The sequence below is a fragment of the Harpegnathos saltator genome, unplaced genomic scaffold, assembly GCF_003227715.2.
Source record: "Harpegnathos saltator strain DR-91 unplaced genomic scaffold, Hsal_v8.6 scaffold135, whole genome shotgun sequence".
Classification (NCBI taxonomy): Eukaryota; Metazoa; Arthropoda; class Insecta; order Hymenoptera; family Formicidae; genus Harpegnathos; species Harpegnathos saltator.
The window spans coordinates 175,464-202,324 of record NW_020229912.1 but is presented as its reverse complement, the minus strand read 5'-3'; the positions used below and the strand labels follow the sequence as shown (position 1 = coordinate 202,324).

The 26,861-nt window shown below is 37.7% G+C and overlaps 4 protein-coding genes and 2 long non-coding RNA genes across 14 annotated transcripts in view; 3 read left to right on the top strand and 3 right to left on the bottom strand.

The window, feature by feature from the left end:
• LOC105192566 (histone-lysine N-methyltransferase 2C) overlaps positions 1-9,106 on the bottom strand; it is a 36,551-nt gene extending 27,445 nt beyond the window's left edge. For 2 of the 3 annotated variants that reach the window (XM_011156780.3, XM_011156781.3), the window contains exons 1-16: positions 8,806-9,106; positions 8,024-8,195; positions 7,712-7,889; positions 7,257-7,427; positions 6,866-7,111; positions 6,531-6,774; positions 5,998-6,115; positions 5,595-5,788; positions 5,266-5,504; positions 4,620-5,169; positions 4,228-4,507; positions 3,430-3,871; positions 2,071-3,164; positions 1,766-1,927; positions 1,355-1,481; positions 682-1,021 (exon numbers count right to left, since the gene is read on the bottom strand). In XM_011156780.3, coding sequence (XP_011155082.2) covers positions 682-1,021; positions 1,355-1,481; positions 1,766-1,927; positions 2,071-3,164; positions 3,430-3,871; positions 4,228-4,507; positions 4,620-5,169; positions 5,266-5,504; positions 5,595-5,788; positions 5,998-6,115; positions 6,531-6,774; positions 6,866-7,111; positions 7,257-7,427; positions 7,712-7,889; positions 8,024-8,168 — 4,530 coding nt within the window. In that variant the 5' untranslated portion in view covers positions 8,169-8,195; positions 8,806-9,106. The remainder of the gene's footprint in view (positions 1-681; positions 1,022-1,354; positions 1,482-1,765; positions 1,928-2,070; positions 3,165-3,429; positions 3,872-4,227; positions 4,508-4,619; positions 5,170-5,265; positions 5,505-5,594; positions 5,789-5,997; positions 6,116-6,530; positions 6,775-6,865; positions 7,112-7,256; positions 7,428-7,711; positions 7,890-8,023; positions 8,196-8,805) is intronic. The other variant, XM_019840129.2, reaches the window with a different exon arrangement.
• Positions 9,107-13,005: 3,899 nt separating this feature from the next.
• On the top strand, positions 13,006-18,857 carry LOC109503595 (uncharacterized). 7 transcript variants are annotated; one of them, XR_003114400.1, is made up of 6 exons: positions 13,006-13,472; positions 16,889-17,227; positions 17,667-17,938; positions 18,087-18,273; positions 18,362-18,560; positions 18,703-18,857. It is a non-coding gene; the product is annotated as an uncharacterized LOC109503595 (long non-coding RNA). The 7 variants fall into 7 exon arrangements; XR_003114399.1 differs by having other exon boundaries at positions 17,621-17,938; positions 18,087-18,260; XR_003114396.1 differs by having other exon boundaries at positions 17,621-17,938.
• On the top strand, positions 14,640-16,882 carry LOC112590697 (uncharacterized). The gene is made up of 3 exons (XR_003114401.1): positions 14,640-14,891; positions 15,152-15,386; positions 16,519-16,882. It is a non-coding gene; the product is annotated as an uncharacterized LOC112590697 (long non-coding RNA).
• Vps51 (vacuolar protein sorting 51) lies at positions 17,486-21,267 on the bottom strand. Its single transcript, XM_011156779.3, has 10 exons — positions 21,152-21,267; positions 20,873-21,007; positions 20,502-20,723; positions 19,772-20,364; positions 19,382-19,595; positions 19,022-19,246; positions 18,570-18,904; positions 18,306-18,483; positions 17,817-17,929; positions 17,486-17,730 (listed from the first exon to the last, which is right to left on the bottom strand). Exons 1-10 carry the CDS (start codon positions 21,230-21,232, stop codon positions 17,622-17,624), a joined length of 2,205 nt encoding a protein of 734 aa, XP_011155081.1. The 5' UTR covers positions 21,233-21,267; the 3' UTR covers positions 17,486-17,621.
• Positions 21,268-21,975: 708 nt separating this feature from the next.
• On the top strand, positions 21,976-24,701 carry LOC105192563 (uncharacterized). The gene is made up of 2 exons (XM_011156777.3): positions 21,976-22,033; positions 22,147-24,701. The coding sequence occupies exon 2, from the start codon at positions 22,482-22,484 to the stop codon at positions 24,348-24,350; it is 1,869 nt and encodes a 622-aa protein (XP_011155079.1). The 5' UTR covers positions 21,976-22,033; positions 22,147-22,481; the 3' UTR covers positions 24,351-24,701.
• Positions 24,702-24,971: 270 nt separating this feature from the next.
• Vps24 (vacuolar protein sorting 24) lies at positions 24,972-26,851 on the bottom strand. The gene is made up of 4 exons (XM_011156776.3): positions 26,489-26,851; positions 26,370-26,430; positions 25,872-26,266; positions 24,972-25,670 (listed from the first exon to the last, which is right to left on the bottom strand). The coding sequence occupies exons 1-4, from the start codon at positions 26,534-26,536 to the stop codon at positions 25,506-25,508; spliced, it is 669 nt and encodes a 222-aa protein (XP_011155078.1). The 5' UTR covers positions 26,537-26,851; the 3' UTR covers positions 24,972-25,505.
• Positions 26,852-26,861: the final 10 nt, after the last annotated feature.

Sequence of the window (26,861 nt, the reverse complement as noted above, 5' to 3'; positions counted from 1 at the left end):
GATAGCTTTGCTACACAAACATTTCGTTAAAATTATCTTCGCGGAAGATAGATGTTACATTTTAAATTAATTATCAGATTATAATAATTAAAATAAAATGATACAAATTTACCGTTTAGATAATTTAAATGAATGTAGAATTTGGATAAATCTAGATATCTATTAATAATCTATTAATAGATATCTAAAAATTAAAAAATAATATAATTTAGTAATAATTTATAAATAAATTCAAAACTTTAAATTTTATAATGAGCATAAATTTTTTTCTCTCTCTATCTCCCTCGAATACTGTAAGAAGACTAGCCTGAAATTCACAATGGATACGTGATTTGTGACACACAGAGGTCGAGCTGTTAGTCTCACTTACGTGTTAGCACAAGACACGATCGAGGATGAAACCCCATGAACGTTTTTGGAGATACAAAATGTTCCGAACGGTCGCATTACTCGATTATAAATTCTTCTCAATCTTAAAAATATAAAAGACAAACAAGAAAGCTATACGAAAAAAACTATACGTCGAATTATTTAGCATCCATAATCAAGACCCTTTTAAAATATAAGTTTAAACCAAACGTGAGAATGGGAGAGCGACAGTTGCGAAACACCTTGTATACACCTTGTCAGTACATCTTTTTTCGTCTTTTGTCGTTCTACTGTGTAAAGTAATCTAGTTACCTGTTGCGTTTTCTTCATGCGGATAGCAGCACGATTATCGCGAGCCTGGGTAAGGTACGGAGCCTTTTTTTCGTTCGGCAATGCTCGCCACTTCTTCAAGATCTGCTTGCATCTTTCAGACCAGGCTGGATACTCGGTTTTCCACTCAGGATGATTGATATTGGCGTAGAGTACGGATGATATAGTTGCGTGTATACCCAATGCCTCGTCGGCTTCCATCTTCAGGTTACTTCTTTGGTTGTACGAGATGGTAGCATTGCTCGCGGGAGCATTGCCTTCGTCCTCGGGGTTCACCCATGGACTGGGCGGTTCGGAGAACGCGGGACTGAATTGTGGACTACTGCAAGAACACCACGTGAAATAATTTTAAGGATAAACCTAAAGTATATATAATTGTCATTTCAAACATAAGAATTAAAAATAAGATAAATATGTTAAATTATTACCAATTATTAGATATTATTTATTATTATTATTATTAATTATATATAGTTTTTATATATTTTAAAATGATAAATCTGAGCTGCCATAAGATAACTGTGAAATTCCATTTAACATCTCGATTTAATTTGTAATGAGCACTTTATGTCTTAATTGTGTGTAGTCAAAATTTTAATAAGAATTTTAAGTTAGTTTTATACTATTTTCGATTGATTACAATTTTAGTACTTACTTGCTATATTCAGAATGATACGGGGAAGGCGGTGGAAAACTCATAGGCGAATTAAGATTTGATTGTCCAACAGAGGATAAAGTACCAGGCACTTGGGGTCTAACTAAGGGCATTGCCGTTGGAATACCTACATAAAAATATTATTAAAAAAATCTCCTTTCAATTTGTTGTCATAATTTAATTAATTATAATCTTTTAAACCAGTAGACTATGTACTGAAATTTGAAACCAAGATAATGCAATATTGTTCAATTCTTGTCGATTACACAGTACTTGCGATTTATATCACGATTACAGTTTTGTGTATGTTATTTTATAAATATTTTTATAAAAATACCGCATGTACAAATTATAAAATGTATTTAAATGCAATAAAGAAGGAAAATGTGATAGTTGCTCTTATAAGCTTACCAGGATGAGGAGATGGTGACACCAACGGTGTTGTGGACGAGGATGGATGCGAGGCCTGAGCTTGAACGGAAAACACCGATGACTCCTGGGACTCTTGCGACTCGTCGGTTAGCACACCTTTAAAGATTTCCTCGATATCTTTGCTGTCCATATTTGGAAGTCCTGAAAGAAAAATAACCGATTAGAACATTCAGTTTCATTAAATCGATTAAGATTCAAACCAAAAAGACCAATATATGATCCCAACACAAATAATTTATTTACCGATCCTTGTGTAACTCTTTCTTTCATTTAAAGATACTTACCGGTGTCTCTGACCATCGATTCCAGAGTAAAATGCGGGCTCAGAATATCCGTCAACTCGTCCTTGCTGGGCGCTTGCGCGTCGTCCAATTCGTCCAAAGCCTCGCTAGCCTTTGCCAGATCTTCATCCGGTTCGTTCATTATAGTATTCACCAAATCATTATCCAATAGATCACCTGAAATTGGCAAGATATCTCCAAGTGCTTCTGTGTCACTACCTTCATCCTCCATAATTTCTTCTCTCTTAATTTGCTCTGGAACCACCAACTTCTGATCATCCTCCTTCTCTTGTTTGGCCTTCACTTGTTCCATCGCTTTGAGCTCGTCTTGCGATAATTGAATGGTATCAGCGTTTCCAGGAACATTACGTTCGCCTTCGGACTCACTACTGCTCTCTAGATCTTTATCCTTCGTGGTGTCCATCAGGTCCTTGCCGAAGAACGCCTCCTGCATATAAAGAGGAAAGCACTCGGCCAATTTGGGTTTCGGTTTTCGACGTTGCGGTTTTCGGCGGGGTTTATCGTCTCCCACCCCAACAATCGAGGATTCTAGCACTGGGCCTCCTGGTTTCTCAGGTTCTCCTGACCTGAGAATAAGAATCCATGCTTCTCCTTGCTTCTCGAGATCAATGCCTTCTTCTTCCTTATCCTTTCGGGTACGGAAACGGGCGTTGAAACCTCCGATACCCAATTTTTGCAAATTCCGTTGACGTTTCCGTCGCAATACCGGTAGACCCGCTTCTGATGTGCAAACGCTAAAGCCCTCTGGAGGTGGTTGATCCGCCGTCCATACTGTGCCTTCTTTTACCTCGGCTGGTTCGTCTTTTACATCCACCAATTCTAATTTTCCGCCCTCGCCTTCTAAAGAATTATCTAGACTACCACCGGCAACAACGGACTCGATTGTCGCCATGATGTCAGCTTCTTTGTCTACCAAAGGTAACATCTTTCTTCTCTTCTTCCGTGTTTGCTGATGTTCCGACGTCAAAGATTTTATGTGATTCATTCCAGCGTCGGAGAGATATACTCCATCGACCAAATGTGGCTGAGTAGAAGGTTTGAAGAGTTCTGGGCTTTGAGTTGCGGGTGGTGGAGATCTAATATGTATATAATATGATATATATATAAGTATATACATGTAAGGTGTAATGATAAACCCGATTGTAAGGAGAAATGAACAAAACAAAACAAAAAATAAAAGCATAATTTCATAATCATTTTTCGATATGAAATTAATGAAGCTAGGTTAGTGATCTATCTCAGAAAATGTCCGCAACTTAGAGCAAAACAGATGCTAAACTTGTTAATCAATTAAATATCAAATTGAATGTATTATAATAAATTATTTTTCATTTTCCGAACCTGGTATACTTTGGCTGAATCTTAGGCTGTACACAGAGAAGATGAGGTGGCGGCACGTCTCTTGGACGGCAGAGAAGGCAGATGTATCCTTCCTCGGCGCATCGTTCGGCTTCCATTTCGCTCTTGATGGAATCACAAGTGCAGTGCAACCAACGTTCGCATTGCACACATTGAATAATAAGATCGCCCTCCTGATAAGTCTCCTGGCAGGCGATACATGCACTGTGAGAGGCGCATGGACCGCATTGGGTATAACTTTTTTGCCAGGAGCTGTTGAAACCTGGGTCGTTGGAACCACAAGTCTGACACTGAGCACACCATTTACACTTCCACGTTCCTTCGGGCACGTGTTCCAACGGTGGATCCATACAGTAGATGTGGTAGCTGATGTCGCACTCGTCGCACAGAATCAGACGTGACTCATCATTTCGTTCTCCGCAACCTGCGGAGACAAGAGATTGCAATTTGTCAACTAACATTGAAAAGCTCGTGCGTTTTAGATAATCGTTCGTGTACAAATAATTTCAATTATTTGCAACCTGCAGTGTACCGAGGGTGCTAAGTATGATCGAAAAATACAGACTGATGTCTAAATCTTATTATTAATTCAATGTTAATATTAAGAATTTAGTTTCTATATTACAGAAAATAAAAGAGATATCGAGTAAATATGTCACTTTTGAAACAACACAATCTTGCAATTCTAAGAAAATCCAAATTGAATGTAAATAATTTAAAGAAAAGAAGATAACATATAATTTATATAAAGGAACATATTATAATTGATCAAAAAAGTACCTTCGCAGACGGTACAATCGAGGCAGCGCCAGCCCTTCTGCAGGACCACTTTCGTGATCTTAACATTGGCGCAGTACGGATGGTAGCATTGGCCACATTGTGCGCACGCGATCAGACAGCCTTCCTGATCGGTACCGATCGCGCCGCACATTACACAGATGTCCTGAGTTAGCACGAACTTGTCTTTGGCTGAGCAGAGGACCAGGCGGTTTTCCACCCCGGGCTCATCCTCTTTTGAGAAAGAATCTGACATCGGACGCTGAAATATCGGAAATATTTGCTAATTTATTTCAAAATTAGCAATTAGTTTGTACAATTAGTAAGTGGTTTGATAAGTTGCCAGTAAATATAGCTTAATGTTATTGACACATAGCTAACCAATTGAGACATACCTGTAAACCTACTCCAGGAACGCCAAAAATGCCCCTCATCTTCGCTTTAGGACCCCTCTTCCTTCCAAATTCAGTCATTTTTTGGCGTTTTTGGTAACCGAGCTTGCCAACACCCTTAGGTCTACCGACACAGCCGCCGCCGCTTCCTAGTCCCAGACCAAGGCCTAGTCTCTTCTTCGCGATCTTATTAGCATAGTAAGGCTTGCCCTTTCCGAGGCCAACGGAATAGAGCGCCTCGTCGGCGCCGCCACTTTGACAATCGAGCTCCGAGGACTCACTCCGTGGACTACGAGGAGCACCTCCGTAAAAAAGGTTATCCTGAGATGTACTCTGGTCACTGTTGATAGCGACGCTGCCGCATTCGTCCATGCTGTCCTTGCGACGCGCAAAGGCCGCCACATTCTTCTTACAATGTAGACACACATACTCGTAATCCGGCTTAGCCTCTTTGCGTTGTTGGTACACAGCCGGGTCGGCCTCCGAATCACATGTACCGTGTACAAATTTCTTACATATGTTGCACTGTACCATCTCGCGATACGCTGCGGCTCTGTGGATGGTATGATGAATAATAATGATAACACGCATAAAATAGGAATCATGATAGCAATAATGAATAAAACATGCTAAATATCGGCTTTATTACCTATACGCTTTTCTGCAGAGAGGGCAGGAGAAACCTTTATTTCGTTGTTGGTAACAGGAGTCGCACACTGTGTAGTGAGAATGCCACCTAGAAGATAACCCGGCACCAGGTGTGCGAGAACCGCAGTCAGTGCAAACACGACAACATTTACATTTCCAGCCGTATTTTGGAATGGACGTTACAATTGGACGCAAGCAGCCAGGATGGTAAGCCTTGTCACAGCGTTCGCACAACATTACCTGTCGCCAAACACAGGAGAGAGGTCAATAGAAATCCAAATCTTTAAATTTTAACTATAAAAAAGTTATGAATGAAATGATTTTCCAAACCTTGGATACATCCTCTGGTTGTCGGCACACTTGACACACGCGACAAGTCACGCACTGCCAACCAGCACGGACTCCAGGCAACAACGCCAGTCCTACGCAACTGCCATGATAGTGTTGGCCGCAGATGGAACACATGACCAGATTCGATACGTCGCCCATTCCATAGCATTGCACGCAAGTTATATCTCCATTCACTGCAATAGTCAAGTTTACGACAATTTTAGTATAAATCTAACAGAGATTCGCAATTTTTCTCTTAGATACTTTATCAACAAAAATATCAGAAATACTTTAGATCATGGTGTTCAGAGCCCCTTTCAATCTAAGTTGTATTATAATTTTCCATAGAATTATGTACTACTACATAAATAACATCAAAGAAAAAATCTTGAAAGAAACTTACGCAAAAGTGGAACTTGACCCAGATGCTGACCGCAAAAAAGAGACAAGCTCTTAGTATCCTGGAAACAACTGGAGGCTGCGGCACACGGGAAATGAAAATAACGATTGCACGATGCCACCTGTTGAATATCGTCATTTATTTATTTTACAATGGGATTTCTCACTATTCAGGAACACGCATAAAATTATTATAATCTACATGATAGTTTATTTTGATTTTTCCTATCAACATTTCCTTCTTAATAATTATCTTGTATGATTATAATAAAAGATATATCGAAAGAAGGCAAAAGTTTGGATGAGTAGGTCAAAAATGTTACTGATCTAGCTTTATAGCATTAATTACAAATATATAGATATATGATATGTCAAAGATAATAGAAAACAATGACGATTATCTGATAGAATAAATAAATCGTTTTTAATAAAATTACTTAATCTATTTTTTTATTACAAAATCTATTCAAACTTTTGCATTCATCTGTTTAAAATAACTTGGAATTCAAAAAAGTTGCTCAGTTGAAGGTGACTTACTTTGCAAGGAATTCCAGCCCCGTAATGTGAGCAATAAGCGCAACGTCGTGACGAAGCCGATACGACGGCACGACTCGTCAGTTCTGGCGCTAGTTCTTGACTGTTACTGGACCAGATCACACACGACTGGTGAACGTAATAGTGACCTGTCGTCTCGAAAAGTGTAGCCAGCTCCGGTTCTTCCGAGTAGCCCACGATCGTCAATTCCTCCACCGGCTCCGAAAAATTCGTCAGACTAGTATTCCTAAGATAAATGAGGATAAAAAGGCAAATATATATCTATACTTTGAGAAGGAAAAGCATATGTGTATTCAAATAATGTAACTTTCGTATACCTGCACTTAGCTAAACTCTTTTGCCGGCGACATGTAACGGCTCCAGGTCCAGCAGTAGCAGCGCGCGGACTCTTGTCGCCACTAACGACGACATCCGTTATATGATGAAGCTCAGCGGTGGTGTTCTCATCACGATTCGTCGACTTCTCTGGCGTGAAGCCCGATGGACACGACAATCGTAAGAGTTCACCTTGTCCCAACTGACTCCTTTCGCCCAGGTTGCATAACGCACAAACTTTTCCTGGCCTGCAAATAAAAAAACGATTTTTTTCTTTATATTTACATATTGATGTAATACTTTCAAAATTGACTTTATCCTTTCAGATTAGAATAGCAGATTTTTACTACTTAATTTTATATAAATAATGTGCGTCTTCATAGGAGATACTACCATTGTTCGGGAAAGTAAGGAGGTTCTTCAGGAGCTGGCATTGATCTTTCGGCACTTGACTCGCCGTCAGGAGTAGCATCGTCCCCAGTACGTAAAGGGCTTGGTGATTCCGAGTGTGTGTCCTCATCCTTACTTTTGGTACGACGTGGTACACCTCTTGCATAGCCCAAACTGAGTAAAAATAGAAATAGTATACGGATATGTATATTTTGCAATATTTTTTTAATATAATTTTCAAAATGTATACATTCGTAGATAAAAATAAAATATTATACATATATATGTATATAAATCTAAAATTTTCTTTTACTTTATACTAATATAATTTAGAAATTAATTTCCCAATTATAACATATAAGACTACTAAGTTTCTTATATGATTTATATTATTGTATGCTATTGTACGTATGTATGTGTGCATAATATAATATTGTTACAATAAATAATAAACTAACCCTTTGCCTCTTGCACCACCTCTGCCAAAAGATCTCCTGGTGCCTCCTCCACGGGTGATGCCAGGAGGACGTTCTTTTCTAGGCCTCCCAGGTCCACGTCGGATGTTCAGAGGTTTCCCTCCTGTCAAAGGAAACTTCTGATACCGCAATGGATCGGGAAACCCTTCTTCTGGTGTAACTAAAAAGAAAAATAAATAAATCTGAACCTCTTTAATTAAAATTATTTCTATAGATCTAATTATATAATTCAAAATTCTGTAATATCTATTACTTTTCTAAACAATAACAAAATTTCAGGTTATTAATCATTACCAGGAGTTGGAGTCTGTCCGAGCAGTTGGTCCGAATTGGCTGGTGACACAGGAATACCTGTGCTCTCCTCATCGTCGTCCTCACCGTCGGAAGCTTCGTCCAGCTCCATTTCTTCTTCACCATCAAGACGCTCCTCATCATCCATGGCACTTTCTGGACAAATCTGTTTAATCTGTTGAAATATAATATTTGACATAACAGTGATAGATAAAGTAGACTCTATAAAAACCAACTACAATGTCTTAATCATATAATATCCTTTTAAAACTGATACGATAAATTTTGCTGAACTAAGTTGACTAAACTATAAAGTATTCCAACTACAAGATATATTTTTCAAGAACCGAGATACTAAACCAACTGAGCTGTGTAATATACAGAGTAGATCACAAGATACTTTCCACAGGTCATAGCCAATGCAAAGTATCCCATTTAGGTACAACTGGGAGCCTGGGAGAAGTTCTGTCCAAAAATGGGTCCCTAATCCTTGAATTCATATCAGGATTCAGAAAGATCACAGTTATTATGGAGTCCCAGTGCAATCCCCTTCTGCGGCAGAAGGAAACACGACGATGTTCAGGAGGGTCAGGAGACTCGTCGTCCTCGAGAAGAGAAAAGCGCGAGCGACAGAAAGGGGGGGAGGGAAGGTATCGTGATGCCGACGACGGCGACGAGGATGATCAAGATGACGTTGAACGGTAGAACGTGCACTCTCAATGACACGTAAACAGACGCGCGAAGGCCAGAGCGCGCCGTTTCAGAGTTGTGCGCGGGCCACGTACCTAACGACGACAGCGGCGGCGGCAACGGCGACAAGTCAGTGATAAGGCAGCAGCGACGCGACGATTCTCATGGCGGGCGCGCGCGCGGCAGCGGAATCAGCGACGACGACGACGGTGACGGCGGTGATAACGGGCTGCTGCTGGGCGCGGTGCTGACGGCGGCCAGCCAGCCGGGTAAACATCCTGCACGTTGGTGGTAGAGAACTCGGTGGTCAGTCAGTCGGCACTTCCGAAGAAAAAAATGTCACACACACAGACAGTCCCAGGCACCAGGCAGACAGGCATGCAGGGTCTCTGCGCGAACGGAAGAGTACACGACGCCACCAATGCTGCGCTCACGGAGCATCCCCGGATGTGTGCACCCGCGTTCACCACACGCATACGGTTCAGCGCCGCCCAATTTCCTCCATCGCGGTAACTAGCGATGCCTGTAACGCCATCTATCGTACCAACGTATAGTTCAACTTTTCCCTAAACGTAGCTCGAGAGCGTCGCTTTGAGATTGGCGGATGAAAATGCAAAAGTCGCGCGCGCTTGTGCGCTAAGTGAACTGGAATTAGTTATGAATCGCGTACTTATTTCACTGTGAAGTCTACGACATACGCGATGCAATTTTTGTTTCTTGTTGAACTTCATGCCATTGCATGCAAGACGCTATGATAATTGCGATGGACACTGCAAATGGTAGGAACAGGTACGAAGAATTGAGTCTATTGTTAATGTAATATTGAATTGAAGTTTGATACAAACACAACAGTACATACACAGGTACATAATTTAAATGAAATTCATTTTTGATGAAAATTTACTTGTAAGTGGAAGTGAAGAGAGGCATTGATGTTAGGATAGAGTATATTTTTTATACAAACATCTCCATTTTTCTGCCATACATAAAATAATTATTGTAGAAGATAATACCAACACGTTTTATTAACAAAAATAACATATAAATTGATACATTTGTTTTATTTTTATCTTCATAATAAATTTCAAAATAAATTTGTGAATTTCAATTTGTCATTTAATAGAATAAATTTTGCTATTTTCAGAAATGCAAAAGAAAATGCAAAATAGACGCTGTAATATAATATTATTATAATTATATCATGAAATGTAATGTTGGTTTATATATATAAAAATCACATGTATTTTATTAAATATATTTTACAGTTCTCTTGATGTGAAATCAAAAAGAAACAAAAGGAGCATCTCTGAAGCTTTCATCACTTCCGAAATTGTGATCTGGCAAAAGTTGATAGCTGTCCAGACCCGTTGATAAGCACTTGAGCAGCAGGAGATACGGTAACGTCTTGCCCAGCCTAATCACTCCTGCGGCACTAGTACTTAGGAACAGGACAGGACATTCTCGATTCGCTTCTTCTAATGAATTCTTGGAAGGATCATTCCTCAATGCATCTCCTCTGCAAACAAAATATAAGATAAAACATAATTCTCTACAAATTATAAATAATAAGACTATATAAGACATATAAAAATACTTGGTAACAAAATAAATACAAAAGCACACTGTTGAAAGGTAAAAGGAGAATATAAATACAAAAATATACTTGGTAAAAGTATGTTTTGCAAATACAAAATATACTTAGTAAAAGGAGAGATATAAAAAATATAAAAAGCATAAAATTTACATAATATAATACGGATATAATAATAGATACGGAAAACCAAAGAATTGGTCATTGAAAATTTTAGAGAAACATGAGAAATAGTAGCCTATTTATGCATAAAATAAGAATATAATTATTCCGTACACCCGGTACGTAGCAATGATGCAACAGCGGACAGTCGTACTCTATTGAAACAACCTCGAGAAATCATTAAAGTCGCCCACTGTATCGCACAAATCCCCTTACATTCATTGCCCTCCCGCGTCCCCTTTTCTTCGTTTCCCATTCTTTTTCTTTTCCACCCTTACGAGTCTGCTTTTAGATGGGACCTGTTGCGTGTTATCACGTTATCATCGCGATTATCACATTATCTCTTCTCACCTCGATATTTTATAATTCAATATAAATATATTACACAAAAATATGTATTTATATATCAAAAGTAAAAACTTTAATATTATGAATTAATTCTGTGACATATGAAAATGTATTAATTCGTTTCAAGCAACATCATCTAAGTGACAATTTACAGTTCTAATTTTGTTCCCGGACTTTTGTATTTATATATTATTAGGGCTAATTAATTACTAATAATAAACGATGATAGTGTTTTGAATAAAATTTATAGGTTTTGTACATGCATCATAGATCTAAGTTGCCGTATGATGTTAAAAAAATGAAATAAGCTCGGAACCTGGTAATATGACAAAGACGAAAGCTGGAAGAGAGTGAAGGGAGAGAAGGTACAATCGAATCTTTGATTTCTCCGCGTGTCTTTCTCTCTCTTTCTGTCTCTGTCCGGCACGCATTTCTCGTTTTACTAACGTTCTATTCATCGCTCACAGCTTAGTAAGAACGAAACACTAACTGCTAGGATTATCCGTTAAAACTGCATAGAACGTTAAAACCATGGGAATAAAATAGTTAAAATTAAGAATAACGCAAATTAATAAGATAATAAAGGACACATAAAATATGCATTAAAGAAACTTATAAAGACAATAAGAGGTAAATGATATAATTTGTAATTTTCATTTTTACATGTATAAATGAGATAGAAATATTATAATAATGATGAAAGTTAATTCAAAAGGATTACGAAGATAAAACCATAAATATTATAAAACAAATATAAATACGATCTTAATTTTCTTTTTCTTAATGACTGATGAAAGGATTAATAATGCACAGCAGTGCATATGTTGCGTTGTTCATTATTATGTTTTAACATCGCTCGCGGATTAAGTTTTAATCACTCGCCAGAGAGGATTAGAGACATCGTCGAATATTACAGATTCACGCACAGACACACACACTCACACAACATGCATACGATCCTCCCTCCCCCATACGTAAAGTGGTTTAAAAGTAGTGTCTTCTGCATATCTTTAAGAAAATATTTTTAAAGTTAATTTCTGATTAGTCATTTTATAATAGGACACCCTGTAAACGGAACGGCTGGCTCTTTCGGCGTTGGTGGTAGCAAAGACGCGAAAAAACGAGAGACGGCAAAAAGAGGGAGAGCCAGTCGTGGGATAAGATAAGGGGGAGGGATGTCAATTAACGTTAATTCTCGTTAATGTCGCTGGTCCCTCTTCGTCAAACGCTGTCCCCCTCGATTCGAAAATGACTCGTCTGCGGGTATATTTAATGATGTGTCAGTGGTGCACATATCAGATTCGAAAAATATAGAGTAAATTTGCGACAATAATGTTAAGAATAATAACGTAATTCTGGAAAGTAATGTCTTGTTTTCTATTAATGAACCGCTGGATTTATTTCACCAATAATACATCATTCAATTAGTGTGTTTCTTAAAACTTCTATTTTTCGAAGAATTAGAATTTTATATTATTTGCTTGTTCCCGTTTTCTAAGATTAAGATTCTTCCAAATATGATTTTAATTTTATCTATTAAGCATTGAGCTATTTATCTTTTGCACACTCTTTTATTTGTTAAAAATTAAACACATGTTTTGTGTATAAAGATGAGAGTTTATGCGTCAGATTATATTTCCTGTTTTATGTTGCGTCTATAGAATTTAATTTAAATGCAGCAGAAGAATGCCTGTTTTCCTTCTGACTCACCTACTTTTCGCGGGCTACAGACGGAATGTGTTACTGGTATTTTGACCCTAGTCGTCCGTATCTGTTTCTCCTTTCTCGTGTGTTCTATACATTATACTATCATTCGTGCGAGGTCAAGAAGTCATTGTGATAAATGTCTTGGTGCTGAGAGCAGAATACATTATGCATAAATTTCCAGAATAACGAAGTATGTCTTACAATTACAAAATGTATTTTGTCGAGAATGAAAGTTTCACTCGAGCGAGACAGACGGATAAATTTTAAAAATAATTTCTGAATAATTAGAGAGAAAGAATTTTTCCTTAATAATACCGATATGAGGTCAGTCGTATTTTAAATTACATAATATCGATTCCTCTTACCGGCAGATCAATCAAGTACCCGGTGCAAATAAAATTCACGATCTTTGCTTAACACAATTTTTCACTGATCTTTTCATGAATTTTTCCAGACATTATATAACATCATGAATTCAATGCTAAAACGTTAAATAATAAATGAAAATATAAAGTCATTATTTTTTGGAATTTTAACAGAAGATGATCATCGTTTTTTTCCTTGTGTTCAATTACTACCGCAATCATTTTACGCTATGTCCAACAACTTCCTCCGCTTCATGAGACAATTGCAGGAAACCGCGTAACCTTTAACCCTTTGACGCGTCGTGCATAATGTAATACTTTATTTTGAGTATCAAAATTCCTTTTTGTGATTAAATTATACAATACCTCGATGTTTATCTAAAATCTCATCCGTACATTTATATGTTTTTTTAAGTTTCTACAGTAATTTTCTATAGTATATTTTAATAATTGTGGAAAAAGTAACTGTTGCAAAAATATTAAACATAATATTTCAGATCGATCTCACGGCTCCAAGATTCAAGGATTCGTCGAGGATTGAGAGAGTCGCCGAATCAATCGAGGATTTTAGGAGGAGCGAACGAATTTCGTACGAACATTGAACAGAATTCCGCGGAAATACATCGACCGGAATTCTCTCCTTTTCTCTCACCGATACCGTCGTCATTACGAATTAATTAACTTCTCACGTGCATTCCTTCACTCTGTCCGTTCGTTCACTGATTGCGCATCGTAGCTGCGTTCCCCGCGCGCGCGCTCGCGCGTTTTACGTACATCCTTGCGCGAACGCGAACGGGAAAGAATGAGGAACAAACTGAAATATCCGAAACGCATGGCGCGGTGACGCGGCAACGACTGAGCGCTAAATGCTCTTGATTGTCTTGATATAGTGGGACGCGCGCGGCGCAATTGGCCACCGCGGTGCGCGGCGTCGCGCGGGAAATGATTGGTCAATTTAATCCTAGAAGCGCGCCGCATTAAGCATTCAAACGGCGTTCACTGCCTATTAACCGCAGCTCCCGTTGTCGAGAGAGAAGAGATCCACCGTCGCTCCGTTGTCCCCGGTGTGTTCCCTCATCCTTCTTCTTCTTCTTCTTCTTCTTCTTCTTCTTCTTCTTCTTCTTTGCTACCATGGGTTGGGACATAGTGACATTAGAGACTCCTTCTACTTTCTCACCTCTACTTTCCCCTCCTTTTCCATTTGTTTCGTGCTTTTTGTTTCGAAGCTGGAGGACATTTTTGCCCTTGCAAATCTGACTTTTCCTCTTTCCCTTTCGTTCCTTTGTCCTCGCATTAATTACGTTTCATCGCAAGGTCTCTCTTCTCTTTCCTTCATTTTCTCGCTCATCGCTCGTTGATTTCTTTTTTCTCCGTCATCTTCGTCATCCTCTGTGATGCTGGACCCCCAGTCATCCCTTCCCCCTCCCTCCCGCCCCACTACTCATCAACTTTCCCCTCCATCCGCGACGTCATCGCCAGTCACCGTGCCGCCATTTTTTCCTCTCCCTCGTTGCGAGTCAATTTACCAATTGAAATCAGTGTCGGTCGCGGCACTGAATGGTCCCGCCAACCGACGACGAATGATGATCCTACTCTCTTCCCTCGCTACCGCTCTCTTTTGTGGTCCTCGCACCTCCCTCGCCGTTATCAAACTATTCACCGGGCCAGCGAGGCTCTCGTTCGAGTCCCGCGACGAGATTGCGCGCTCTCATACGATCCTATAATGCACCTCATCTTGTAACACGATGAGCTGTTGAAACTAAAACGAAAAAGCGGAAGTTAGGTCGAAACATCCGTGTCGGAAATTAAATTCAGATAACTACGGAACTTTTCCTCAAAATTTCACTCTATATTTCTACATACTAAATATGCTAGCTACTGTAATATATACGAAAAATACAACATATTTCTTCGTGAAAATTGAAAGAGGGATTTCGAGAAACCGAAAAGCCGCCGACTCTTCACATCGCTGAGCGTGCTCGAACCACGTGACAAGTAGCGCACCGAGGTGAATTTTTTCGATCATCGCCTTCGGCGCAACTACTTAACGCGTAGATGAGACAATTTGTCCGTTCGCTTGAATTTTGTCGATTGACCGACTTCATCGAACGCACGTCGATCTCTTTACAATTAGGAGATTGGTAGACGTGAAAGGGATAGTTAGATTTGTGAACGCAGCAACGAGCGTGTGTAGTATTCGCCCATTGTTACGGTCACAAACCGAAATATCTCTAATATCTGTAAATTTCCTTTCTTGATATGTCGCAGAGTCGGAGCCACCTCTCTTAAAACCTGAAACACAACTGTGACAAGCGGGTAAACATTTAAATATGTTTAGTGAGAAGAGAAATTGCCGAGGCTGCGATAATTTACAAATTGGAAACGTTTGAAAGCGATCGATCAGACTGTTAAAAATTTGCGCGCTCAGCTCTCATCGCACAGTAAATGATGGTTCCCCGCGGGACCCCAAACATTTATATAGCGATACAACGAGTTTCATCAGGTCAGCATTTTTTTTTTACTTACGCGAGTGAAAAAAATATCTTATTTAGTAGTAACCGATGGAATTTAACTTGAAATAATAAACGAGGGAGCGGTATTGAGGAAGCAGACGGTTCAGCAATTAATAGTGATTTTTATAAATTTATTATTCGTCCCTAAAGTCATCTGGGTTGTCAAGGAGAAACAAAAACTACGCCCTTATTCTCGAGTGCTTCGGGATTCTATGGCGATTTCACGAGGCTCACCGAGCACATCGTGGCATTCCCATGCGGGTCTATTTTACTGAAATGAAACGAAATTGGTGCACAATGTCCATTCTTTCCCTTCCTCCCCTGTTCATGCATTGTCTTTCGCGAAATGTAATCGAGCACCGCGTACTTTTCTTCGAAACTACCGCGAGCCTCTCCTCGAATAATAATAATAATTGATAAATTGATGCACTTACGTTATTTTAGCGGGGCCTCCAACAAAGGCGGGATTAATTAGCCCGTACTCGTCAAGATTTACTCAACATTTTCACTCTTCGGAGAATGTTATACATGTCGCGCGTGCAATTTGCAATTGTCATGCAAATGTAATGCGCTCCGATATTATTGACCGTGTTGTTGTCCTCCACTTGGAATCCATCCGCAGCGTGTTATCAAAATAATTACGGACTTATTCTGATCGCGCGACATATGAATGCTTCACATTACTAACGATACGCTTCGACACGTCATCATATCTATGTGGCACAACGGTTTCAAGCGGAATGCCACCGGGGAAATTACCGACGAAGTTACACATGCACAGGTGTTTCTTGGGATATCACGTGTGCCGACCACATGTGTGTCTGCTACGCTTCGTCTGCTCGGCTTCGATATCGCCTTTTTGTTCGTCAGAGATCTCTGCTCTCTGCATGTTGAGTTGCTGCCGGGTTTCTCGCGAATCTTCGCCCACGATGTCTCCTTAGCATCTCGAGCTTTTACCTCAATTTACCTTCTATTGTCGTCCCGTATAATAGAATGTGTTTGCAAATATGCACAGATATGCACAAGGTAGCTAATTCGGTACGGATTCTTATTTTCTTTCTAGATTTTTTGTTAAGAATTTTATCGATTGCACGGCGTATTAGAGGAAGGCTGTATTTTCAGGGAAACTCAGGACGGAGAAAAAACTCGGTAGACCCCAGCGAGCAACGAGCGATTCCGAGAGGAGTCGATTAAATTGGGTAGAATGCGCTGCGTGGGCCCGTACGCCGGATACTCGCCGAATGAATCTCATCCCGAGAGAGGAAGTTCGAATTAAGTCGAGCGAGCCACTGTCAAACGGCTATGAGTTTTCTATCTTTCTCGCTCTCCTCGCAAACTCGCATTCATTCCATTGCAATTTTCTCCCCTCTGTCTTTCGTTTTCGTCGCCTTTCATCGATCAGTTACATTTCGAAAAATTAATTGTAGAATAAACATACTGTCGTTGTAATCATCACGGTAATTATTTGTAGTTGTTTATATTTTTTGTTAAGAGTTAAATGAGTGGAGCGAAGGTAGAATGAACAAAAAGTGAATAGAAATCTGTGATATACAAAAAGAGGTATAATCAGGTGACGTGCGTAAGGAAAAATTAAATAAAGCGAGCTCGACGAAAATGTTCGAAAGTGCAGAATATGTGGCGAAGAATTAAGACTTATTAAAATCGTTTGACCCTGCCTCTTACATCGCACTAAACCTAATATATGGCTTTATACCTCGAGCGAGATGGATAGGTGGGAACTATCGGAGGAGAGAACAAGACAACGAATGATTGAGGAGGAAGACGAAAAAGGAGGGACCGTAGCGTGTGAAATCGAGAGTCTTTTATTGCGGTAATTTGAAGCAGACTAATGGTGAATAATAAGTTTTATAACAAACGGAAAAAAATCAAAGTAAAACAGAAAATGAAAAATAAAAGAATAAAAGCAGAGATTAAAACGAAGAAGATGAAGATAGAAATGAGAAAAATTGACGCTCTCAGAAAGAGTAGAAATAGTAAATAAATATTTTTTTTAGCGCGTTCCACCGCTTAACGTTAATATTGATTTTAATATCAAAGCTGATATTCGATAATTTTAATGTTTATTGTACAAACGTACTTGTCTTGGTTATAGCAAGTAGTGATTAATTCATGCTGCTTACAATAACATCAATTTAAAAATTAGTTTCTTATTAGGGAATAATTTAAAAATTATTTATAATTTATAATCGTATATACATAATAGTCTAGCCTCCTTCGCAAATAATATCCACCACACTGGGCTCCATTAGGACTGGTTCCAGACATCGGTGCACTGCACTGCTCAGAATTTCATCCAGCAAACAATGCACCACACTGCAAGCAACAAAGCCAGCATTAATAACGATTAAAATTCCCTCTTGTTGATTTACAATAAGTCGACGAGAAAGTCAAGTTCTTACTTCTCGTCCGAAACAAATCTCCAGAGGTAAAGCTGCAGATAATGTGTATCCACTTGGATCTGTTGCAAACCGTACTTGCTGAATGTCCGCAGCCTCACACATTCGAGGAAAGTCTATACATGGTAAATAGTGAAAGAATGATTACATACCGGATGTGAAAAAAATTCATGAGATAATAAGATTTATCGCATATTTGTATAAAATAAATTAATCAAGGAGCATTCTCTATTCAGAGGTAAATCCGACAATAAAATCGATTCTTGTTGCAAGCGATGGCAGAAGCACGAAGTATATTGCGTAGCGAGCGATGGTGGAGTTTGTGCTGTACAAGCGGGAAGATAAGTCGGCTTGGCAAAGTGGATAATGGCGGTGCTATTTTGTCATTGCGTCCACTCTGCAGCACCTGAGCGATTATTGCGCGACGTCGTACATCGTCTGCTAAAAGTATTACTCCACGGTAACAGTAAGAGCAGCAATTTTCACGCTCACCTTTAGGCTTATTTTGATGATACCAGTCAAAATAGACGCCTTGTTGAACTTCACAGATGAGAAGATCTCGATCCGTTCAGAGAATAACTTATGGATATTCGTCGCCAGCGAGGAATCTATGTGACTGGGCGTATACGACGACCAATTGGATCTGTAGTGATGCCTCGATACGCTGACACTAAAAAACATGCAAATCTTGTGTTTTTTACTTGACACTGAAGCTTGAAGAATCCAAGGATCAACTAGCCGAAACAGGTATGGTACCTATGAGTTTTTCTGCTGCTGTCGCTACTCCGGTCAACTTGACCTTCATTGTCATAGTACAAAGCGGCGACCTGTGAATCGATCGCCGTCACATCCTCAACCACCCTTTTCATCACAGCTCTCACGTTTCTAGGTTCGATCGTGTTCAACCAATCTCTCGTCTCTACGGACTTTCTCAACATTTGCGACACTGTTAGACCTTGAATTCGCACGTAGTGGTTCAGTAGGTTCTGCGCTGCACTCTGAAAGCAGTCACACATCTCCGACCCTGTGGTGACAATGTTCTCCGACGATGTATACTGTTCGATGCTGAAGAGCTCGTCCGTTGTCGTGAGCTGTGTGAATATATAAAGATATTGAAAGATGTGTATTATATGTACATGTACTTCTTTGACCATTATAAAAGATATTCTGATGAAGAAAGGATAGAATGTTTCTCTCTTTCTAAGTACCAAGTATCGCACGTTGTTCTCCTTGTATTCGATGCACATCTTGCTGAGCAGAAGCAAAAGAGTAGGTGGAAACTTCGGCACGTCGGATCCGTTGCAGAATCCAGCAGCCGTAATCGTGAGATGATGTAGAAAACCTACGACTAATCCCTCTCTCACTTCGTCCACGCAGAAGCTCTGTAGAAATTGATTCTTTAAGCTAAACGATAAGTCGGGCTGCAAAAAGACCTGAAACAGTGGAATTCTTTGTTATAGTTTAAAAAATAATACATGTTTATATTTAATAATCTAAGTTATATTCTTCCATTCTTGAGCAAAATAATATCCTTTCTCTAATGCTTTTGTAAAAATAAAAGTACAAACCAATAAATCTTGCAGGACTCCTTTGACTTTTTCTATGGTAGGCATGATGAGTATACCCTGAAGCTCCGCCAGACCACCGTCACTATCCTGCATGACTTTAGTGGCCAAGGTTTGTCTGACCTTGGCCAAAGTCTCACTTAAGTGTTGCTTCAGGCAGTGCAAATGGCTACGACATTGCTTACGACCGGCATTCACGACGATATCAGTCCCGATTCTGCAAAAAATAAATAATTATATTAATACACATATCTACATATATATAATTACAAAAATATATATGACAAAATGCAGACCATTTTATATACAAAAATATTTAGTTTCACGTTGATATACAATAGAGTTTAGATTTTTTAACTTTCTACGCGAATTTCTTCTCTCTTCTCTACTTACTTGGCAAAGTCCATGTCTTTGTACAACATATTCATCGCTTGTAGTTTTCGATGAAAGCGATCAAGGGCTCTCACCAAGATCGCTGTATCTGCCACATCTTCCACCCTTTTGCCTACCAAATCGAAGTACTTCGTCATGTTCCTCACAACAAAATTATTCACGTGACTAACAGCTTTCGTATCAAAATCTTCAGTCAAATCGTTGTCTTCCAGTGATAAATTTATAAACATATCGTTGTAAGAAGATACAATGAGGCACAAATCATTGAGAAATCCCGAATTCGCCATATCCACGAACTCAATGATATCTTTCTCACACGTGTCTTTCAGCATTTCCAATTGCTCTGTCAATCTTCCTTCAGCGTGTACAAGGAATTCAGTACATAAAGAGTCGACTGGTTCCTTCAATTGCAGCAGTAGGTCGACGTTCTCTGCTAGAGCCTTAGTGGAAGCATCCCTTTTGTGAAATTGCTGTCTCAGTTTGGATTTTAGTTCCTCTAAAATGTCCTCGCAATCCTTTTGAATGCCTTGGAATGATGGCATATTGCCATATTGATTCAGTACTCTTTGTGCATGGACATAGTCTTTAACTGCCTGCAAAAATCAAATACTTGTATGAAATTTTAAAGATAATTTAATCTTTTTGTAAAGTTCAACGATTTTTAAGTAAAGAGCTGTTTTTGGAATCCACATTTTACCTATATTCTTTTCAATCACAATTTAATACATACCTGTGCATAATTCTCTTCATTCATTCTCTCTTTGAGATTACCAGGCAGCTTGAAAAGAAACTGAAGTTTCCTTAACAAAGTATGTACAGAGGACAATTTTGCAATTTGTTGTCTGGTTCCATGCAATGTTGTAGAGATCTGTTCTGAGAAGGAAGTGATACTATCCATATTTTTTGCCAATAAATCCATGCTATCCTCCATTTCTTTGAAATCTGTTTTCATCTACAAAATTACAAGTATTTTAATATTTTATAAATTGAGAATGTATTAAAATAATCTATATATATTAAAAATTATATTTAAAGATAAAAGTAGTTCTCTATGTATAATACTTATATAACATCTTTTTCTTTTTTTGTGAAATAACTCACCTTGCGGATAGTATCAGTGGCAGATATAAACTTATTATAATTTTCATATACTAAAGTTTGCATGTCTGAATGCAAAGTTTGAGTATTTCTTATGATCTCAGCTTCATGATCCATAATTTGCTTCAATGTACATTCCTGTTAACATATACATATAAACATATAAAACATATACATATAAACATATAAAAGTCGAATATTTAACAAAGATATATCCTCAACTTATAAAAAATGACTAAAATGACCTAAAATTTAATTTATTTTTGAGAATATTTAGTTTACCTTTAACAGTTTTTGAAAGTACATATCGGAATTGAAATGCTGCCCATTAATATTGTATGGATTGTTTATATTTTCTGTCATCCTGTATATTTCTTTTTTATTACGAGAGCAATTTAAGAATTTTGTGTTTTTAATTTTTTATAATGCTTATTACTCTTAATAGTTAGATCCTTTTACTTTGCAATGTTAAATTAGATTCGCAGAATCTTAGATTTTTATATTTTCTTTCAACTTTTTATAGTACCTTGATTTCTTTCATTATTAACTACTTACAATCTTATTTAATAATAAATTATCATATTTTTTATTGTAATTTCCTTGATGAGCTTATGATGAGCTGTCATAAACTGTCAACCTTCATATGACATGCTATATTTATACTTTTTAATAAATATGGATCTCGATATTAAGTTATGTTTATTTTCTAAGCAACAATATCAGTTTTGATTTTAATATAACAATATTGTTTCTTTAAATATATTTTTATTTCTTCGAATCTCTGAGGTAAGTATTGATCAAATTGCCATGGTGTCTCCACGATGTTTGGAGGTTAAGGAGGTTAAATCTTCGAACGCTGTATGATGCTACGTAACCTTGTTCTTTTACTTGAAAGCGCAACAAGTACAGCAAATTCTTTAAATAATTTTGACGTTTTATTATTGATTCTGTAATTATGAATATTTATGAAATAATTCAGTACAATTGTTTTTTCAAACAGTTTTGTGAGTTTATTGAAGTGCACAACATATAGTGCTTACTAAATTTTTTGTTCATTGACGAAAAGTTCCAAAATTAATATAAAAATATTCTCAAGAATAAATAAAATTTTATAGAGATATGGACAGAAAACAATAACGTGATTTATTTAGTAAATGAAGGAAGGTAATATTAAAATTTTTAAATTACATATAATTTGATATTAACCTGCATGCTATTTGGCTGTAGTATAGTCTTCTTAATTTCTTAGGAAATTTAAACTTTTTATTTATTTTCAGTTGCAGCAGAAGAATATCCAAATGAGATTTTTGCTTGAAACTTCCGTTAATTCTTACAAATTGTGGATTATAAAGGACTGCAAAGATTTATCAATTTTTGATAGATACATGTTACATTGCAAATTATAAGGAATAATGATGCAAGCATTATTTTAGTTTCAAATTTGTTCATAATCTTGAAACATAAACTTTGAGCTATTTGTTAATCACAAACTATGATAAAAAGGAATCTGAAGATCTTGTGATCTTCAAGAGTTAACATTACAACAGTGAACTATGAAGAGGAAAGATTTGGAAATATCCATTTGACCTTTGAAAATTAAACAAGTTCAGCTATGCCACATCCATGTGTGGTGTGCGGTCGTTCTCGCATGAATCCTAACAACCGTGAGGAGGAGTATATGTTTTTCAGTTTCCCAGTAAACGATGAGGCGCGCTGTCGTTGTTGGCTTGAGTTTTGCAGCCGCGAAGATCTATACAAACTGTCCAAGAAGCAACTGCTGCAACGTATGGTCTGCTCCAAACATTTTCAGCCACAAGATTTTCTTACTGAGTATCTTGACCGTCTCAACTGTTCAGCAGTACCATCTGTCTACGATCCTACACAGAGTCTCTACAATATCACTTGTGTTCTCTGTGGTACAAGCCGAAAAGATCCACCAGGGCCTGATTACGACGGCACAACGTTTCATCATTTCCCCGGTGAGGAGTTTCGTTGTCTCAAATGGCTGGATTTCGTAGGGGTCGAGTCATATTATAGGCTAACCAGAAAGGAGATTCTCTTCTGCTACATCTGTTCCAAGCATTTTGATCGCTCCCAATTTGTTCCGGGATATAAAGGAAGACTAGCGGAAAATGCGGTCCCGAATATCCGTGATCCCAAACAGCTGGACGAATCGGAGTTAAAAGTCACAGAATCAGCGGTGGAGCCGAAGCTTTTTGGTGCGCCAGAGCGGTGCAAAAAGCCAGGGCTTCTGCCCATTGAGATATTGGAGAGTCAAGCGTGTGCGGCTTGTGGTCGCTTAAGGTCGAATCCGCGTAATAAACTCGAACACTACAAATTCCATCCATTTCCAGCATACGAAATCGGCCGATGCTTGCGTTGGTGTCAATTCTTAGGTCGTGAAGACTTGCTCAGTATGTCGCCAAATCAGATACGCAAGCTCGTGCTGTGTTCTCGTCATTTTCAAGCGGGTCAGAATTTCCGTAAGGGTCCATGCGACGCAGTACCAACCATCAAGGACGTTTCCGAGTCTTTGATGCCTGTAGCCTCTGAAAACTATGAAGAACAAGACATCGGGGAAAATACCAAAGAGACTAAGGATACAAAACAGTTCTCTATCCCGTTGGTATCCAGCAAGAAACCCAAGATAGATAACAAGCCTGCTCCTTTGGCCAAGAAACGCGGGAAATCCCGACGGCCAACCTCTATTAACATCCCCAGACCTGATCTCAGTAATGTGGAAAATCGAGTAGTCAGGAAATTACCGCTACCGTCCTCGGCAAATTGGAAGATTCAATTGGGTGAACAGCTGCAGTCGATAGCCTTGAATAACGCAACTTCCAATGTAACAATGTCCAATTCTCAAACGGACGGACTCAGAAAAGTAATCATGCCGTTTACCTGGGATATATCGAGTTTGGGCGCGCCTATACCAGTGCACAGCCTGTCCAGCATACCACCAGGGTTGTTGATTAAAATTAATTTACCGGAACAGCAGCAGAAAAAGGAGCAGAAACCGACGATGGCCAAGATTAAAATGACAAATAAGAATGCTTCCAACAACGAAATTTGGTTGAAGAACAACGGCCAAACGTCTGCCGTGTTACAAAAGACCAAACCGCACGTGGATAAAAACTTCATGGAGCTTCTGTCGATATCCCCGGAGCCAACGGAAGAGACCTTGAATTCCGATGAGTTGGAAGTGCAGGAAGAAGTAATTCTCCCGCATTCTCTGGAAATTTTGAGGGAAGTGGACATAAAGAAGGAACCATATTTTAAAAAACTGGAAGTCGTCAATATAAAGAAGAAAAAAACAAAGCCAAAGAGGATCACAGGTACCATGAGGAGGACCATGTTTCCTATTACAAGTGAAGTTGGTCGTTTCCTAGCGAAGTTAACGCCGCTGATGCATCGTTTGCCGAAGAAGGCTAGAGCACAGACGAAGCTTTCCATTGTTAATATGGTAATCGATCATCTCTGAAGTTGTGAAAAATATATTACTTTATGCATTAGAAAATATCCAACTTCAGGAAACTCTTGAAGTTTGTAGTTGCATTCATTTATCTACCAGATAGTGTTCAAGAAATCCTAAAAAAACAATTTAGGTGAATTGTAACATTATATTGATTATAAACAGGCACATAGATTTTCTAAAATTAAAATAGAACAATTTATTTAACGAATGATTTAATCACAGAGGAAGAGTTAAGTTAAAAATATGTTGATATTGCGAAGTTTGTAATCAATTTGTAAAGATGCAAAAAAAATCAATTACTATCTTTATGTATATTCACAATTGAGAAGAATGTTATTTTTACTATATATTTATAAAAAGGAGTATAAATAATAAATATAATATTAGAGAACTCGCGTCAACTATATCTTTTTAAGTTGCATTTTTTTCATTTAATACCTTAATGCAGTAGCAGCTTGAATGAAGAAGTAAACAAATGAAATTATATAATATACATTTTATATATATATTATATATACATATATATATATATATATATATCTTTTATTACATTTATAGCTAAAACTAGTGGAACAGAGTTTAGAAAGCTAAAGGAAAATCATTTTGTAATGGTTATAGAAATAGATATATAGTACATACTTTAAGTATTCTATGAAGCAAATATACATACAATATTTACATTAAATAATGAAATTACATATTGTTACTCTCAGCGTGTCAATTTTAAATAGTGAGGCTTGGAGATATAGTTAACTTCAATTTTATTTCTTCAATAAAAATATATATTTTCAGAATAATCAAATTATCTTTGCTTTATTTAACTTTGCTATATACTAATTTTTCTATTTTCAATATATCATTATTTGATAAAAAAAGCTATTACTTTGTAAAAATTACCAGAACATCTCAAAATCTCACATTATTTGAAGATATCTTGGTATCACATTGGAGTGAAAATGATTAACAAGCAGACTGCTACATACAAATTCAAATTTTGAATATAAATTAGTGTATGAAAAAATTCAGTTAGCAATGCATCGGTATATATATTTATATTTCTAACTTTTGTTATTTTCTATTCAGTAGTTTAGTATTATCACGAGAAAATACTTTTATCACGGATAAATTTGGTGCGATTGACCTTCGATTATTATTCTTCATCTAACTGCGTAGACTTTGCAGTCTATTTTTCATCTCTTCAAGTTCCTTATCATTATCTTCTGGTACTTCCTCTTCTGCAGCAGTAGAGGAAGCAATTGATTCTGGATTTTCTGTCACAACTGCTGGTGCTGTACCTAGTTGACCAGCTGTTACTTCCCATAAGATCTATCAAAGTTGAATTATATATTATTTGTACAAAAATTATATTGATTTTATATCAACTTTTAATATATCCCAGTAAGACATACATATTTTATTCTTATCTATATTACTCTAATCATTAAAAAAATTCTCTTCTGCTATATTATATTGATTTTTTTGTTTTATTATATTAATAGAATATATTATAACTGTAAAATTATTTACCTTGTCAACTTCTTCATCTGCTTCATCTTCCATATCCTCGGAATCTTCAATAGAATCCATTGTTTCATCCAGCATCTCTTCAATGATTCCTGCTTTCATCATTTCTTTCGACAGTTCCCTCATGGTTGCAGCTACCTCTGGCACTCGTACTAGCGACTGCATAGCCTGCATTACTTCTGTGGATTTTGAAACTGAACCAGCAACTCTGATTGTTGCAAGCTGGTTCTTCATTTGTAGAGATACTGAATTCAAATGAGCCTTGGATGTATATATCTTATTGCAGGTTTTACGAGCTCTGATAATCTCTTTTGCCAGCACTTTGCACACATCTCTGTCACCTTTCTTTGCTGCTTCTTTTAAAGAACGTTTTACTTTCTCTTCCTCCCTCTGGATCGCTGAGGAAAAAGACAAGTTTTGTACATGGGAGATTGAAACTTTTATTGACTCATCATTTCTTTCATTTTTTCTGTATTCTAGAAATACTTTCTCATAACTTACCTCTAACTTGTCTATCTAATTGATACCCTTCTTTCCTTAACTTATGAGTCCATTCCTGAACCTGTAGAATTATTAAATGTTAATACTTAGAATGACAATGTACTGTATGCAAAACTCACCATTTCTTTGGGATTCTTCTCTTGTGATTTTCCAAACAAACCCATCATTCGAATTACACTGTTAATGAAACGTCAAAACATTCGAACCTGAAGTGACATAACCTTTGAAATAATCTTGTGTGACTCAGATTCTTCAAGGTTATATGAGATTAGCTTCAGGCGTCTATTAAGGCGAATTCTCCAGAGGTTTGATAGTAGGAATAAATTGAGAGTCAATCGATGAATCGATGGGGCAGATTTTGTTTTTTTTCCAGAGTCAATTTTAAGTCTACAGGAGCCAATAGCGAATCTCAAATGGACTTTAATGGCCGTATGCGACAAGAATACGAATTAGGATTTTTATGCGTAGGTGTATATTCGTGTAAATATAAAT